The sequence below is a fragment of the Salminus brasiliensis genome, chromosome 1 (genome assembly GCF_030463535.1).
Source record: "Salminus brasiliensis chromosome 1, fSalBra1.hap2, whole genome shotgun sequence".
NCBI classification, from domain to species: Eukaryota; Metazoa; Chordata; class Actinopteri; order Characiformes; family Bryconidae; genus Salminus; species Salminus brasiliensis.
In genome coordinates, this window is record NC_132878.1 from 38414131 (window position 1) to 38432735 (window position 18605).

At 43.0% G+C, this 18605-nt stretch overlaps 2 protein-coding genes across 2 annotated transcripts in view; both read left to right on the forward strand.

Annotated features, from left to right (window-relative positions):
• afg1lb (AFG1 like ATPase b) overlaps positions 1-9105 on the forward strand; it is a 32761-nt gene extending 23656 nt beyond the window's left edge. Inside the window, exons 8-13 of the mRNA XM_072695887.1 lie at positions 2468-2550; positions 3036-3106; positions 3289-3389; positions 7197-7337; positions 7922-8035; positions 8815-9105. Of these exons, the coding sequence (XP_072551988.1) occupies positions 2468-2550; positions 3036-3106; positions 3289-3389; positions 7197-7337; positions 7922-8035; positions 8815-8943 (639 nt within the window). The 3' untranslated portion in view covers positions 8944-9105. The remainder of the gene's footprint in view (positions 1-2467; positions 2551-3035; positions 3107-3288; positions 3390-7196; positions 7338-7921; positions 8036-8814) is intronic.
• Positions 9106-14012: 4907 nt separating this feature from the next.
• Positions 14013-18605, forward strand: part of foxo3b (forkhead box O3b) — a 41264-nt gene continuing 36671 nt past the window's right edge. The window contains exon 1 of the mRNA XM_072678926.1: positions 14013-15479. Within this exon, the coding sequence (XP_072535027.1) occupies positions 14955-15479 (525 nt within the window). The 5' untranslated portion in view covers positions 14013-14954. The remainder of the gene's footprint in view (positions 15480-18605) is intronic.

Sequence of the window (18605 nt, forward strand, 5' to 3'; positions counted from 1 at the left end):
CCATATATTATTACTTCTGTTAAAAATAATCATCCGTCCTTTTCATCAGCTCTTCTTTTTTTGTCATCTTGTGTCTGTGGCATTCTGCTTAGTTTGAGTGTTTCTCGCAGCCTGGATGCACTCACTTGTTTGAGTGGCTAATAAACTACCAGACTGGTTGGATTTTTTTTATTATTATTATTTTTGGTGGGGAGGGGGGGGGGGGGTTCATCTTGCTTTAGAAGCTCTAGACCTGAAATATCCATGTCCAGTAGAAGTTTAAAGAAGTTACTCGTCAAAGTATATATCCATAGATGGAGAGAGAGGGGTAGCTGTACTCTGTGAAATCCACTAATTTGTCTAAATTTCTACATAATTAAATCACTATGCATATTAACATTATTAACAGTCTTTATGAGAGGTGAAGTATTAAATGCTCTATTATTTCAGTCTGCATTGGTGATGAGAACCAGATGTCTGAATAGTTTATGCCCTCTGAAAGTTATTGTCAAAAGCGTGTACGAATACGAGATTTTAACGGTATAAAAAAAATGTCTCCGAAAATATCATGTTTTTATGGTATCATAGTACATGGTATACAGTATTTCACAATTCTTATTATCATTATCAGTTATAATCTGTTTTATAATGAAAGTATAAGTAAAAAGCCTCCTTTTTGATAATAAACTTAATAAACAAACAAATAAATAAGGGAGCTACACATGAGGTGAAGCTTTTTATATAGATTAATCTGATGATTACTTTTTTTTTAATACCCTGACGGGTTTACAAAACTATAAATAAAATAGTAAGAAACTGGTGGGATTCTCGTTTGTTTGTTTGTTTGTTTGTTTTGTTTTGTTTCTACACAGTATGATAACCATGAATTTTCATACAGTGGTATACATTAAACTGCTATACTGCTGCAACCCTAGACAGTTTTTTTAGTTGTAGTTTTGAGGAGGTTTTGGTGTGAAATATTTATATATATTTATATACATATAAATATTATAAATATATTTATATAAATGTATAGAAATATATTTATATATTTATATACATAGTACAAGGCAAGGCAATGTTATTTGTATAGCACCAATAACAATTGGCAAGTGGTTTACATAAACAGAAAAATACAAAGAAGAACTTAAGCACTGAAAGATAAAATAAAAGAATACAATTTAAAAAATAAAATTAGTAATAACAATAATAGTTACTGAGCAAAATTTAACCTCAAAAGTAAGACTTGCCACTAAGCTGTAAATGAATCCTTTGGACACCCATGCTAGCAACATTTTACAACTTCTAGGAGTGGAGAGCTTAGGATAACATGTCATCAATCATTTTCAGCACTGTAAGTGAGGAAGAGCAACAAACCTCAAAGTTGATGATCAATCCTTGGGATAACTTAAAGTTAAAGTGTGACATAGAATCAAGGTTTACCGCGTTGAGTTGCAGTCATTCCCAGCACCCTGGGGAGATACGGGGAGATCATTGAAAGATATGCTGAATAGCAGCTATGACTTTACCTTTACTAATTTCTTACTTTAAGTAAGTAACCAGCCTCTAAGCTTTGCCAGCACAGACATATTCTTGAGAGATCTGTGCTAGCAAACTTTTTAAAAGGAGCTGACAAATCTTAGGATGACATTTAGCTTCCATATGAATGGAAATAAATTAGTCAATAAAAAGTGTCAGGGCTCATCTACTGCCTTCTGTCAGCTGTTTTTTGTAGCTAAATGCCACTTCTCCATGTTTAGTCTTCACCATAGGCAGGACTAACTGACTAGTTCCTATAGATCTGAGAGTTCTGCTCGACTTCTATAGCTGCAGCATATCAGATAAATATGCTGATCCCATGCCATTAAGACATTTATAGACTGAGCAATTAAGAATAGGGGTGTTCCCCTATTTTACTCTTAGTGAGAACGTCCAGTTAGGAGACCTTTACAGTACAAGCAAAATAGAAAAATAAAAGTTGTGTGATAAGACCACAAGCCCTGATTCCTGTGACCACTTCTGTTAAGAAATCAGAGCCTGGACGTTTCCCTACAGAGCAATTAAACAGCAAACCACTCTGAATGACAGTCAGCTGTGCAACTCCCAGGCCATGGTTAAATACTGTAAGAACTGAGCCCTTCGAAAATACTTTTAATAAACTCAGCCATGGGAATAGCCCATATGAGCAGTTTTGCTAGTTTTCTTAAATTCTAGACATGGGTTTAAGTAAGTCAGCACCTTCACATATCTGCTTGTAGGCTACCGATGTAAAGCATCCCACTGTCACCGCCTTGAGGTGAGTTTTATATTGCATTAGAACAAGCGTGAACAGGCAGCAGAGCACAGTGTGTTTCAGTACTAAACTTTACAACATTTAGAGAAACGTTTACCAAAATGAATTGGCCCTTATCAAACACCAGAATCCATACTGTACAGAATCCTTTACTGTATACCTGTTTAACCACTCTTTTTTTGCATTTGCTTGTAGGAACATTGCCACACTCTCAGTTTGGACACTGGAATAGACTATCGTAGGAGGGAGGTGGTGCCTCCAGAAAAATACTATTACATGTAAGACTCCTGTCTGCCTGCCCTCCCGCTGCCTTTCTCTTACAGTCTCCTTATGTGTGTTTGTGTGGCGATACAAAAACAGTGTTAAGAAACCAAGAAGACGATGTGGAAATGTCAGAGCTGAAAGATGGACTGTGCAGTGCTTTCAGTGGAATACAGAGGGGGACGAAAAAACACTTAAGGGGAGATGCAGGGAATAAAAACTGTGTCTTCCACTGACTCATTACAAACCTATGCTCTTCAACAGCTGCCCTTTCAGTGTATGCTAATGTGTGTGTGTGTGTGTGTGTGTGTGTTGGTAGGTGCCCGATTGCCGCTGGCTCCCATTCACATCCACAGTGTTTGTTTTGAACCCAGCATCCTGTTCTATTGAGTCGCCCTGAAAAGCTAAACACAGCCCCGCACCACTCTCTGTTTGATCCGAGCACTTCAGACCTGGTTAATTTCATATTCTATTCTCTGTCTTTCACTCCTGCTTTCCACAGATCGAGTGAACCCGATGCAGAGGGTGCCGTGAATACGCTGTTCGATGAATTGGCTTGCAGACAAAATGATGGTACACAAGTTAATTTCCTTTAGTTACAATGAGAGAGAGAGAGAGGCAGAGAGTATTTCCAGAACAATTGTCTGACATGCTTTTTACTGTGTATGATTTTGAGAACCCCCCCCCCATGTTTAATGTAAGTTTTATACAGCAGGATCACCGCTGCTAATTGAGTTGGTTGTGCAATCCTACAGTAACAAGGCCCAGAGTGCTGACCGTGCAGGGCAGAGAGCTGACTCTAAGCCGCACCTGTGGAACCGTCGCTGACTGCACCTTCCAAGAGCTCTTTGACAGAGTGAGTAAAGCTTTCAATATATTTCCAATATCAGCCCATACCAATTAGATTAAATTCTAATCTGATTTACTTTGTTTGGCGCAAACGACTGTTTTAAAGTCTATAGTGTTTAATATCTTACATATATGTTTAATATCTTATGGGCCAACTGGCCGTTGGGCTCCCAGTTCCTTTACAACTCTGCAGTCTGATCACTCAATGTATGTGCAGTAGCATTAGCTTCCTCCTTGGTTCTGATTGTGCTGCTCAGAGCTGGTTTAGAACCAAAGAAAGAAGTGTGGTTCTCTCGCTGGTAGAACAGTGCATTTCCACCATCGTTTGGTTTCTAACCAGGCGTAATTCAAAAGGAAAGAAGGGATGGGAGGAATGTTAGATTTTCCCAAATGGATCTAATGGAATAAAATTGTCATTGCACAACTAAACTGCTGCTAAACAGCAAAAAAAAAAAGAAACAAACATATTTTAAGGTAAGATAAGATAAGATAATCCTTTATTAGTCCCACAATGTCGCAGCAGAAAGGGGATAGCAAGAGTTTAAACCTTCTTTTATTAACTAACACACTCTTAACTTGCTTTGTGAGCCGTTTGTTGTTGCTGCATCGCATTTTTCTCTTCCCCAAAACTTTTAGTTCCATCTGAAAAGGGATGTGGCACTATTTAAGGTAGAATGGAGAATTGAAATAAAAATTCCAACTCAAACTTTTGTTTTGGCTGCTAAATGCTAACATCCATCAGCAGCAATTACCAATAACATAGATCTAGGGTAGTTTTTAGTTTTCAAAACAATGAAAAGTTCTGAAGATCATTAATGGTCTATTAATGGTGCCTAGAGGACGCCAGATGGCACTCAAACTTGATGGCTACAGCAAACCCAGCCGTTAAAAATGCCTTGACTGGCCCCCAAACTTGAGTTACTGGATCGGATTAGGACATCCCTAGTAATACCATCATGTTAAACCAAAATATTGGTGGTATTAGCATGGTCCGTAAATATAACAAATGACCACTTTATAGTCTTAAGGAGCCCTGCATTGCTTGGTCATTTTAAACCATCTGAACAGTTGCTTTAGTCAAGTTGTTAAGAGTCTTTCAATTCTTGTTTGGGTGAATTTCTTACTTATAGACTGCTTATGTGAGGTTCTTGGGCAGTCAATCCACAGATTAATAGTGATGTTCACTGTTGCTGGGATGTCGCAGCAGTCAAAACACCTGATATCAGACTCACATTTGCAAAATTATTTTCTTTATTCTTACAGATTATACATTCAGTCATGTGAAAAAAATAGGACAACCCACAAAAACATTTAAACATATGTACATTTGATTTTAATATTAACTATTTTTAATGCATATATAGAAATACTATTTGCTTGTGAAGTTTGGACACCCCTAAATTTATTACTACTTTAGATGCCTATAAGAATTGGGTGCAGCACATTAGCTGCAGATGATTAGAATATTTTGGAGGATATAAGATTTCTGTCTTATTTAAACCTTTTTTCCTAGAAATCAGCCACTCCGCTGTCCATTAAACTATTTACAAGTGCAACAACTGTCAACACGGCCAGTTCAGGCCTTCCTAGCAAGTTCATCCCAAAAGCAGACTAAATAGATAAGTAACAAAGTCTCCAGCAATCCTCAAATGTCCTCTACAGATGACTCTTACTTTGAATTATTCGGACACAGTAACAGAGGACATGTTTGGCACAAACCAGACAGTGTTTGAGCACAAGAACCCATATAAACTGTGTGTCATGGTTTGGGACTGCTTTTCCTGCAGTAGGGCCTGGAGAGCTCTCCAACATAGGATCCACTAGTACTTTAATGTGTCAATACTTTAATATATCAAAGGGTGCTTGAGGAGAATTGGGAAATACTGTTATAGGAAGTGTATATTTGTATTAATTACATTTTACAAATGATTTGTAAAAGACATTTCTTCACTTGTGTGTGTTTTGTTATTTAACATGTCAATATGTTTATAACTACGTTAAAAAAAGACAAAGGTTCCCATGGCTTGTCCTTGTTTTTTCACATGACAGTATAACATATTTGTGTTCAGTTTGTCAAAGTCTGCTTATTTCAGGAAAGCAAGAAAACAAAACCTTCCATGATATTTGTTGTCCAGTGTTACACTACATGGTCAAAAGTATGTGGACACATGTGTTTTATATCTATATATATTCACTTTACATATTAACACTCACTTTACCAATCGAGAGCAAACCAAACTAGATATCTTATGATGTTCCGATCATCTGCAGCTGATGTGGCCTGATTCTAATTTAAGCATTTGAAGTAGTAAAAAAAAAGTAATAAATAAAGTATTTATCTGTCGATCTAGCGAGCTAGCTATATTTGCTTGTAGGAAATCCCGTTCTATAACCATACACCTTACACGCCAGATGCAGTGTTATTTATCACTCCAGAGAGCCTCGTTTTCAGAGTCCACTGGCAGCATGTTTTACACCAATATGTTACACCAGTCATACGAGGAAGTTTGCTTACTTTCTGGTCTTCAGGATTTCATCTCGACATCGATGAACTGCCCTTTCTAAATTCCACGCTGTAGAAACTGCAAACCGGGCATGCTTGGCTATCTTCTTATAGCCTTCCACTGCCCCCTATGGGCACTGATTACATTCGTTGTCAGATATTTCTGACAGTTGCTTAGAGGAGCTCGGGGTGTCTGAGTGTTAGCGTGAGGTTTGAAGAGTCAGAGAATGTCTTTGCAATGCTTAAGGCGTCTAAACCTTTGCACAGGCCGCACTGATGATTGCTTTTGATTCAATGAAAGAAAAGTTTAAGTGTTTTATGTTTGATTTAAAAAAAAAAAAAAAAAAAAAACAACAACAAGCGGCTGTGGAGCCAGTCGGCATGTCACAGAGAGGCAGCAGTGGTTATTAGGCTTTCAGTTGAGATTTTGAAATCGTGAATAGACTCCTTTCTTCTTTCTCCAGTCATAAGACTGGAGAAGTTTATCCCCACAGCCTTGGTGACAGCTACCCTAAGCAAAGACCTCTTAGGGTGAGAGTTTGTGTGTATGGGAGGGAGAGAGCGAGAGAGATGGAGAGAGCCTTGGATGTTTATTGCCGGTGGCGCGATTGCGTGTCAGCTTTTTGTTTGTGAGCGGGGAAGAGAGAATCAGCAAGCTGTTCTCTAATGGAGCTGACGTGCTGTCTGTGTCCTTCAGCCCTTTCGAGAGTGCTGTTCACTTCCATCCATGCTGTGCATCTCTGTGTGTATTACTATGTGTGCGTGTGTGTGTGTGTGCGTGTGTGTGTGCGTGTGTGTGTGCGTGTGTGTGTGTGTGTGCGTGTGCGTGTGCGTGTGCGTGTGTGTGTGTGTGTGTGTGTGTATGAAGAGTCCTCAATTTCTTTGTCTTCATGGTCACACTAATGCAGCCGGGACAATGTCAGCATGTTCTAATGTGCCTTCCTGCTTGGTTACCATACAGGCGCACTTGTACACACACACACACACACACACACACAAGTCACATTGTTGCCTGGTTTTCCTAGAAAAAAAAGAGGAAAGGTCAGAGGAATAGAGCAGTAGATGAGCAACAGATGGATGAGTGAAAAGGCACATAGGAGACTTCACAAACGGTGCACACCATATACTGTTTGCGGAGGTTGAGAGGGCTTAGGCAAGCAAACCGCCGAGCTTTACACACTTGAAATTCTGCTTATTACAGTAAGGGCTCTTGCTCTAATGCCACTAATTAAATAGCGGTTTGTTAAATGGAGAGATATAGAATGGAGTATTCAATGGTGTCTTGTATGCATGTTTGTGTGTGCATTTCAGCCATTAGGCGCAAGCGATTATCTGGAGCTAGCGCGTCACTTTGACACAGTCTTCATCCGCAATGTGCCTCGACTGAAGGTTGGACTTAAGGACCAAGTCAGGCGCCTCATTACACTCATTGACATCTTCTACGACCAAAAGGTAAGCTGCAGCGAGCGCAGGCGTACTCTGAAAGAACACAATTTAGCATAGTTCTGGCACATTAAGGGATAAAAGTAGATATAGCTACACTCTGCTGCTGTTGTCATTTTTTAAGAGGCAGCATTAAGTGGTGTTTTTTTCCCCCAAACAGATGGATGAGTAAAAGGTACATTTACTGGCTCAGATTCAAGGGCTCTTTTTATACTAATGGGGGCACTTATTCAAAATAGCATTTTAACGTAATACTAACTACCAATTCCAATCTATTTTTTTATTTATATATAGATGAGCAGCTTGATTCTGTCTGGTAAAGATCAGCCAGCAGTGTGATGTGCCAGTTTTTAATAATGTTTTAATTATGCTAGGCATTTATTTACATCACATTATAATAGTTTTTGTTCTTTGGCCCTGGTTATTTCCACATTGCCTGCCACCGTGATCTAGGTACTGTGTGATTCTACTCTTTCCGTTCAGCCCCTTTCTCCTGCCTGGCCTGTTTGAGTCCAGCTTAATCATCATGTCTCAAACTCTCAAGAGCTGTCTCTCTCTCTTTCTATTGCTCTCTCTATTGCTCTCCCCTTTAGGTGAGAGTAGTGGTGTTGGCTGAGGCCCCTCTGCAGCGCCTCTTTGTTGGGGGCCCCCTGTCTGGAGAAGAAGAGCGCGACCGCCTGATGTTGGATGAGCTTGGCCTGACCAATGTGAGAGTGCTTTAGCAACACTAAAGTTTGGGGGGAAGGGTGTTTCTCCTCAGAGTCTTCTTTGACAATTCCCAGTGATTAACCTGGACTTTTCAAATCACACAGATACTCTTTTTTTTTTTGTTTGTTTTTTTTTTTTTTTTTTTTTAACTGCCACTAACTTAATGTTGTTGGACAGACAGCACAACAAGCTACCTGACTGGTTGACAAGTAGCAGTAGTACTCATAATAGTAGTAGTGGTAGCAGTATAATGTATATATCATCTCGTTATCTGCAGATTCTGGAGGCAGCGCAATGTTAAGGCGACACTGGATTACCACGTTAAAACATATGTGTTGTATTAATTTTACTGTATTTATAATCCCACTTTCCACATTTTATTAATGGGTATGTATCGTATCAGCATTGGCTGTTATGCACACAAAAAATATCAGATTCAGGTATTGGCCCACCAGTTAAGACCCTCCATATGAAATATCTTAAAGGCTTTATTAAAAAAAACAGCTAATGTAGACAGCTTAGAACAACGCTTCAGGTGTCTGAAAAATGGTGTCTCCATCTGATAAAAATGAAAGCACTTGCTTGAATGGTTATGAAATCACAATTATAATTAGTAATTAACATGCTGTTTTATTCCTAGTTAAAGTGTAATTAGTAGTGATAAACAGTCAGTGCTGAAGATGTGAATAAATAAATATCCGTTTCTGAGCTAAAGGTGGTGGGATTCTGTTGTTATACCCACTAATTTGACCGTACACCTGTGTGCTTATGTGTTTAGGAGTCATGGAAGCGACTGACACTGTTCACAGCCGAGGAAGAAATTTTCGCATTCCAGAGGACGCTGTCTCGACTTACAGAGATGCAGACAGAGCAGTACTGGGTTCAGGGAGATCGCAGTCAAATGTAAAACATGCACTCAAGTTTCTATTCCTGTCTTATCGGGGGTATTTCAATTGACTTCTGTATTACTCTTGGGTTGATGCTGTTGTGTTGAATCTAATCCAATGAACTCTGTGATGTTTTTCAAATAAAATAAAAGCTGCATTTAAAAAAATGCAAAAACAAGAAATCATTATGTGGACTAGACAAATAACATCAACATACCAACTTTCAATCCTATATGAGGCACCATCCTCCTCAATAGGATAACAATTATGCAATGTAACTCAGAATCAACACACTGCTACCAATATACCACCCATAACTTGCATTTCAGTTCATTTCCAGTGCTTTTTCTGAGATCTGAGCTCTTTGACCCTGAAAGGAACATTCTTAACAGCAAATGATGAACAAAGCTGCACAATACGATCACAGCAACTGAAGGGGTATGTTGAGTATTAATGACAACACAGCAAACTACAGATGCTAGATCTACAATGCACCTAGAGGATCGGACTGAAGGGAGAGGTGAGGTGGTGCTCAGTTACTTTATGCAACACAGTCCCACTGCTCCACATCAGTGTTGGAGGAGTTATACCCCTCTGTTCGATGTTTGCCACTTGTGTCAGCAATAGGTGCACTCCCCTAGGTCAACTATGTCACCAGTAATATAAAAAACTAGCACTACAGTCAAGGCTAAAAGTTTACATCCGGTATTATGATAGTACCAAATAACAGCAACATGCTGAGTTTCATTGAAAGGGAGACCAAGCAAACCTGGATGAACCAGTCTACTAAATGTGCCTAGAAACAGTGGAAAAACCCTCCTAAGACCATTCACTTGACTCTGTGCTCTCAGATATAAGGCTTTATCCTCTAAACCTGTGTGATTTGAGCCTCAGTTAGCTAAAACACTTTGTGCTGTGGTGTTTCGGCTGCGAGTCCAGAGACAGCAGAACCTGTCTCTCATTTAACCATTGTCACTCCCAACTCCAGTCGCTCAACTTCGCTCTCTCAGACACAAGTGTTTATGGTCAACACTTGTGTGGGTAGCTCAGCAGTTAGTCAGCAGAATCTGCACTGCGCTGTCTGGAACTGTAGCTGAGCTGGTTAAGCAAGCGGGCTACAGATCTAAAACCATAGAGAAGAAAGAAAATTTTCTGTCGTTTATGAGTGTGCTTTCTGTGGTGAGCAGATGCTTATCCTGCTAACTAAGCTAATGCTAACCAGCTTCTCTCGAGCAATCAAACTGCAACTCAGCTGTGTTGTCAAACTGATGATTTAACACTTACTGAATGACTGATTTAAAAGTCACTTAAAGTGTTCACCCTGTGAGCAAACTGAACATTAATTACATTTATTCATACAAGTATTATATTATTATATATTAATATACATTATTAAATATTAATTACACAGGATAAGATGGTATGGAAGCATCTGCGCTACTTGCGCAACTTATGTTACTCCCTGCCTTTGGTAATCGTACTGTACCATATACCATGGTAATAGTTTTGAGAATGGTATGAAAAAGTGGATATCGCCTAACCTTAATATCCAATATCTGTTGTTGTTTTTTTCAACAAGTTCAATAGCTCATTCTCTTAATTGCTTAATTTGACTGAAACTCTTAAGGTATCATGATGATTTTTTTTTGTTTTGTTTTTTGTTTTTTTGTTTTTTTGTTTTGGGGGGGGGGGGGTGTTATCCCATTCCTCCTGAAAGAACAGGTGTAATTCAGTCTTTTATGTTGGCCTTCTTTCTTTAAAAACACTCATTCAGTTCAGCCCACATATGTACTATAATTATTTATTATTTATTATTTAAGGCCTCCCTCATGTCTCGCCTACTCCAAGAAATGTTCCAGTAGCCGCTTTGCTGCCTCCACCTATTGGTTATTTCAATGTCCACGTCACAAATTGCCTGCGCCAAGACTAAGAACCTGTGATGATGTTACATGGTTGATTTCATTGGAACATCAAGATGAGAAAATGACTCAAGTTAAAAGTAAGAAGATAAGACCGCTACCCTGACCTCCAGACGATGGAGATGACTGGGACGTGCTGCAACTCTAGCAAGTCATTTTATCCCAATATTGGGAATTTGTCTGTGACAGTGAAATTGCTTGAGAAATCGGTTGGTATGGGTATACCGGCTCTACCTTGTGCTGTTGCTGGAGTATTTCTCCAAGATATTCCTTCTTTATGATGCCATCTACTTTCTGAAGTGCCCCAGTCCTAACATGATGCATAACATAATATATATATTTTTTGGATTAAAAGCCTTACTCTTTTTTCCTCCATACATCATCATCATCATCATCATCAAAAAGTTAGTTTTTGTGTCATCAGGTTACGTCTTTGTCCTGGTTATCCTCTACAAAACAGTGCATAACAAGGCACTGACTGTAAAGGTAGGTTCTAAAGTATGGATACATACATCCACAAACTTACATTATTACACCATTTCTGTCAGCAAATTGGACACAAATGGTAGTACAAGCAAAAATGGAAGGCCCATAGCACCCTCCGCTGGTTAACTGTGGAAACAGCAGGCCCATGCAGGCCCAACATGTATGCAGTGCATCTTCAGCTTTCTGTTTATGTGGCTCACTAACATCCCTTTTTAATTAATATTTTATTTCTGTCAAAAGCTTCATTTTTACCATCATACCATTTACTATATGCATTTACTACTGCAACACATATTTATAATGCTCTGACACGATTAAGTGCAATGGAAAACCTTCTGCTATTGTAATCAGTGGTTCACCCAAAAATGCAGTGGAGTGCAACTAGCGGCACTCCTTCTCACCTACACCTGTAAAAAAGCCTGGGCAAATACAACCTTCTATACATGCTATTAAGAGTCCTTGAGCAAGACTTGGAGGCCGCTCTGGATAAGACAATCTGTTGAGTTTCATAAACCTATCCAGCCTTAAACTTAGACTAGAGGGCGTTCAGTATTGTATAGGTAGGTCCAGCACTAGACTTCATCTATTTGTTTAAAACTTGACTGATAGAAGTTACCAGGCATGCATGTGAGTGTTAGGGGCCATGCTTTGTGCTTTCTCTGAAAATGTATAGGGCTCAGGGCTCTCATCCATATGCCTCCATTTTTTTGTATTTTTTTTTCGTGAGAAATTCTCTTACCGAAGGCCAGCAGGACAGTTTCCTACTCCATTGTTTTTGAACAATGTCAATGTAAACAATGGACTTACAGCTTCAGGTTACCGACTATTGTTTCTTTTGCCCTGCGTTTTGTTTATGAATTGCTGGTGACACCTAATAGCTTCCTTCAGTTTTCCAGCAGATCAGATAGCAGCGTTTCCTCTGCGTCTGCCTCAAATCACAATACATCACTTTTAAAGCTCCTGGCCTCCAGCAGGCTGATGTTGTCAAACACCGCCTAGCCGCTCTGTACCTCACTTCTGGCAGTTGCCTATGGATTGTTTCTCCCTGTTTGACCATTAGATGGCAGCAGAGGACAGCGCTGTAGACTGCAGGTGACCATGTGTTTTGTTGTTTTTGGTCGTGGGTGACGTTGCAGCAGTCTGGCAATGCCACCACCACAGAGGCAGAGCTGGTCAACAGGAGCATCATATAAATAACCATATACAGCATGTCTTAGGCTGACATTTACAATCAGACTAAGCTCTGCTGGTAGCTGTGGTCCATTGCTCAGGTGCTGGCCTATAGCGCAGTAGGCTGTTTATACACAGTTGTAAATGTTTAGTTGTGTCTAAGCAGTCACAGTTTCCTGAATTAAGCCTAACCAAGCAAAGAGCTGCAGAGCTGCACAGTGTTCAGCATCCCTGAAAATCCATCAGGTTGGGAAACATGAGATTGTACGGCAACAGATACTCCCTCCCTGCAAAGAAACACCAGTTGATGAGCCGTGCTGGCGAATGGTGCTCCATCAGCTCGCATTCATTGTTGCAGATGCCCATTCTGACCAGCCTCCACAGACTCCAGCTGTGCAAAACCATTACAGCCTCTACCTGCTGCCTCAGCCCTTTCTCTTCATACAGGCCTAGGTGGGAACAAAGGAGCCAGAGAATGAGACAGGGAGGGGGGAGGGGGGGTTGTTTTTTGTATGATATTGTAGAGGGGGTAGAGCATGTATCTATGCAGAAATACCACAGCAACCATCATATTGCACTGCCACAAGACCATGTGCACAGTGCTGTTCGATTGGTGTCAATCCATGTGAATTACAGCCTGAGAGAACCTCGACGGCTCAGCTTCATTCACACTTGGTGCTCATTCCCTGACGCAGGTTGCGCGCAGGTGCGGCGGGGGCGCGCATTTCTGGCAGCGCGCTCCCGTCCTTACCGCAGCGCCAGCGCGGCTCTCTGATCAGCAGCACATCTGAAAGGGAACAAAGGAGCAGCAGCGCTTTGCTGGCTGAAGAAAAAGAGAAGCGCGCGGAGTGAGCGTAGGAATTCGGCATGTCGTCATCGCAAACGGGATGACGTCATGTGTTAAAAGGGGGGGGAACTCGAGAGGGGGCGTGTCCTTTCCTCTTCGCACGGGATTAAAGGGCCAGCGCGGAGAACCGAAACAGGCTGTGAGCTGATGATATCAGACTGGCTCTTATCAGACAGATATTGAGATTACAGTGTGTCATAAGCAGACAGCGGTTATGAATATTAATATGACGTTATATTATTAATATGACTGTATTATTGTGTTCTCCCCTTTCACAGCGTATATATACACATATATGATATGATATGATATGATATGATATGATATGATAGGAAAGCAAACGAAAGGTCCACCACTGATAAAGGGTGTCTGGTTTCATGAGGGCGCCACATGCTGCGCTTTCGTTCTTACACAACGTGAACTATATTTGGCCGTCCAAACGCACCGATACCAGCTCGCGTGGCTTGCCTGAACATGCCCTTGTGAGCGGGTGTATGTGTGTGTGTGTGTGTGCGCGCGCGCTTGCTCGCTCGCTTTACTGTACTCTAGAGCTGTGGCCCTTTAAAAGGCGATCCCATGCATGGGAGGTGGGGAGGCTCTGTCTGTCTCTGTGTGTGTGTGTGTGTTGGAGGGGGAAAGAGAGAGAGAGAGAGAGAGAGGTGGGGGGGGAGGTCTGACGGGGTTAGCCTACATCTCTTTTCTCTGTCTCTACACGCAGACGTCTGTAAGTTGAACTGCTGAGGGAAGGACCGAGCGCGCAGGGTTTAGCAGCTCGAGCGCTGCAATGGGCTCCGGTGCGAAAGTGGTGGCGTAGTGTTCCTGCCTCTCTTTTTTTAGCGTGTGTTCTTTGTTTCAGCGAGACACGCTAACACGTATCTGATCGTGCTCTCCCTCTCGCTCGCTTTCTCGCTCTCTTTGCTTTGAGAGGACACTCGCTCATTTTCTCTCTCTCTCTCTCTCTCTCTCTCTCTCTCTCTCGTCGTTCAGTTCACTTCAAAGAGCAAAAAAGGGACACACCAGCGTCAAGGTGGAAGCTGCGGGACTTTGTGCTTCTTAAACTCCGCCTGAATGACTTGAACCCGCCGGGACTTTGGTGCTGAATGGGGTTGTTTTATTCGTGACGTTGTGGCTTTCGACATTGCATTACATCAGTGCTCGGTGCTCGGTGCTCGGGCTCGTCTCAAGTGCGACACTGGAGCGGAGCTCGCTCGCCCGCTCGCTCGCTGGCTCGCTCTCTCTCCGAAGCTCTGCGGATCTTGCAGGATCTGAGGTGCTGTAGGTGAACGCTTTGTGCTTACGCGCTATATACTCCCAGTAATGACGTACCAGCCGCGGCTGCATGATGCCCTGTGTGTGCTGATGACCTCCTATTGCATGACGAGCTTGCAGTGAGCGTGCCCGTTCTCTCCACACGCACAGGGGTCTCACTGCCTGCGGACACTGAGCATTCATGGAATTGGACTGTGACAGCGCGCCTCTACCTGTCTGAGTGAGAAGCCCTCGTGACTCTCACACACACACACATACACATACATACACATACACACACATACGCACGCTGTCTCTCTCTATCCGTCGGAGCGAGAAGTAGGTTCCCCGGAGCTCCACGATGGCGGACGCGGCGTCCCCGGAGCCACTGGCTCCTCTGGACGTGGCCATTGACCCGGACTTCGAGCCTCAGAAGCGTCCCCGGTCGTGCACGTGGCCGCTGCCCGAGTCCGGCTCGATTAAGCCCGGGGCTGCCGATACGGACATCATTCCGGAGGAGGAGGACGATGAGGAGGACGGGGGCGCGATGGCCGTGAACGCGAGCAGCAGCGACGGCGCGAGCAGCCCCGGTGCGCCGCCGGAGGCCAGCGCGAACGGAGGTGCAGCGGCGCAGGGCGCGCAGCAGGCAGGGGGACAGCAGGGGCAGCTGCAGCAAGGTGGGCAGCAGGGGCAGCAGACGACCCCGCGCAAGGCGTCCTCGCGCCGGAACGCGTGGGGCAACCTGTCGTACGCGGACCTGATTACCAAAGCCATCGAGAGCACGCCGGACAAGAGGCTAACCCTGTCTCAGATCTACGACTGGATGGTCAGGAGCGTGCCCTACTTCAAAGACAAAGGGGACAGCAACAGCTCCGCTGGCTGGAAGGTACGCCCCTCTCTCTCTCTCTCTCTCTCTCCCCCTCTCTCTCTTTATACGTGTGTGTGTATAATTGATTGTGTGTGTGTGTGTGTGTGTGTGTGTTTGTGTGTGTGTGTGTGTGTGAGTAGTTAGCACGAACCAAAATAAAAACAACAGCAGCCTGGACGCTTAGTAGCGCGTGTTCCGCGACAGGCGCGCGCACCAAAATAAAAATAAATAAAAAAAATAAAAAAGCACAGGGAGCGCGTGCGCGCGTGACGCAGCCGCCGTGGCAATTCGGATGACGTCATATGTAAACAAAAACACTCATCCGGATGCCAAAGGGGAACTGAGAGCCAAATTCAAGCAAGCTTTGGGTGAACTGGTTCTTCCAGTCGTGTAATAGCTGGTGTCAGCACAGGCAGCAAGAACGTCCTTTGAGAAGCCCAGTGATGATACAGTGAGAAGAGCACAAGCTTGTTCACAGCGGCCAAACTCTCCCCTACGCATAGATGGGGAGCCTTAGTGGTGTTGTTGCACTCATGACACACACGCACATACACACACACACGCACATACACACGCGCCTTACATAAGAGTGGACGGGGTGCGGAGTGCTGCCAAGTCTGTTGACTCTGGTTTTTGAATTGCGCTCAGAGTTTTGGGTTGCATAACAACTTGGGGGGAGGTTCTGGTCAACGCAGGCCATGCGAGAAGCTACCTTCTGTCATGGTCTCACACACAGAAATACCGTTTGTGTATGCTGAGGTCAAATGTCTGAGTCTGGTGCAGATAACTTTGGCCACCGAATAGCATGACCTGTCAAACCAATATGAAATACGCAAAACAAGTCAGGGCACTGACATGACTCCTTTTTAACAATCAGGATACAGATCTGACACCTTTGACAATCAGTTTACAGATCGGACACCTTTAACAATCAGGATACAGATCTGACACCTTTGACAATCAGTTTACAGATCGGACACCTTTAACAATCAGGATACAGATCTGACACCTTTGACAATCAGTTTACAGATCGGACACCTTTAACAATCAGGATACAGATCTGACACCTTTGACAATCAGTTTACAGATCGGACACCTTTAACAATCAGGATACAGATCTGACACCTTCGACAATCAGTTTACAGATCGGACACCTTTAACAATCAGGATACAGATCTGACACCTTTGACAATCAGTTTACAGATCGGACACCTTAAACAATCAGGATACAGATCTGACACCTTTGACAATCAGTTTACAGATCGGACACCTTTGACAATCAGGATACAGATCTGACACCTTTGACAATCAGTTTACAGATCGGACACCTTTGACAATCAGTTTACAGATCGGACACCTTTGACAACCAAGAGACTGACCTGACACCTTTGACAATCAGGGTACAGATCGGACACCTTTGACAATCAGGGTACAGATCAGACACCGTTGACAACCAGGAGACTGACCTGACACCTTTGACAATCAAGGTACAGATCGGACACCTTTGACAATCAAGGTACTGACCTGACATCTTTGATAATCAGGGTACAGATCGGACACCTTTGACAATCAGGGTACAGATCGGACACCTTTGACAATCAGGGTACAGATCGGACACCTTTAACAATCGGAGTACAGATCTGACACCGTTGACAATCAGGGTACTGACCTGACAACTTTGACAATCAGGGTACTGACCTGACAACTTTGACAATCAGGGTACTGATCTGACATCTTTGACAATCAGGGTACAGATCGGACACCTTTGACAACCCTGTGATCTTTGACAATCAAGGTACAGATCGGACACCTTTGACAACCAGGGAACTTATCTGATACCTTTGACAATCAAGAGCACTGACCCCTTTGACAGTAAGGGTATTGATCTGACACTGTTGACAATCAGGGTATTGATCTGACACTGTTGACAGTTAGGGCCTGACACTTTTGACAGGCAGCTCTTACCTAAGACAGTCAGAGCACTGACCTGACACGGTTTACAATCAGGGTACTGATTGGACACAACTGACAGTCAGAGTACTGATTGGACACCTTTGACAATCAGAGCACTGATCTGTTACCTTTTGATCACTTGATCTTTCACAGGTGTCACCTATCGCTGCCAATCTCAATTGTATATTTGCAGCATTCATTACTACTGTACAGAGAGACCCACACCACCACAAACTCCACTACCCACTGAAGCATGTTTTGAAAAGCCATAGGTGTGAGACTTTACCTAGGATTTCAGTCTGAAATCTAAAACTTTGTACCTCCTGCAACCAGAGCATGTGCTCAAAATAGCGCACGCCACCATTTCTGGATGTGGAAAACCTTCCTGGCCCTGTTCCAGTGAACTTTAGTGTTACTTAACCTCAGCCTCGTGAAGCACGGCTTGCGTTCCAGCACCGGCACAGCTGATGCACAGACATGCAGAGCGCCGCTTTCTGTTTGGCTGTTATGCAAACAGGTCTGCGCCTACACATACGAGTTTCAGGTTTCGAGTCTTAGCACAGCTCCGTGGAACGTTGGACGTTGGTAGCCCCAAGCTGTACTGAATTTATGTCATTCATTTGTCTCAGGTTAACATGCTACCCCCCATCTCTCTTCAAAAAAGGGATCATGATCATTTTAATGGGCCTTTTAAAGATGGTTAGCATGTCGTTCGTCCACAGCTGACTGATTTGTGGTCTCCTCTGCACTGTGCTGACACAAGGGAGAGCAGGAAGCGAAGGGGAGAGAACTGTCATAAGTGTTTTTTGTCCGTCGCTTACTTAGAATGAGAGGTCTGATAAGCACACATGAGCGCTGATTCATCCTGCACAGCTTATTCAGCATATTAGGATATTAGGTTAAGGGCTACTGGGGAAATTCAGCATCACGTGCTTTGCAAACATATTCCAGAAAGGCTTTGGATAAAAGAAAGTCCACGAGCATCGAGCATCTGAACAAGGCAGCGTGTAGCACCATGCTGTCACAATTACAGGCCTGTGTGAAAAAGTTGGAGAGCAGGACAATGCCCTGGGTGCTGCAGAACATGTTTCGTCCTGGAGCTATTATAGAAGGTTCGGCACTGCGCCAGCATGTCAAATTAAGGAGGAGAAACGAAAGCAGGAGAATTAACTGGTTTGTGTGTGGTGGGAG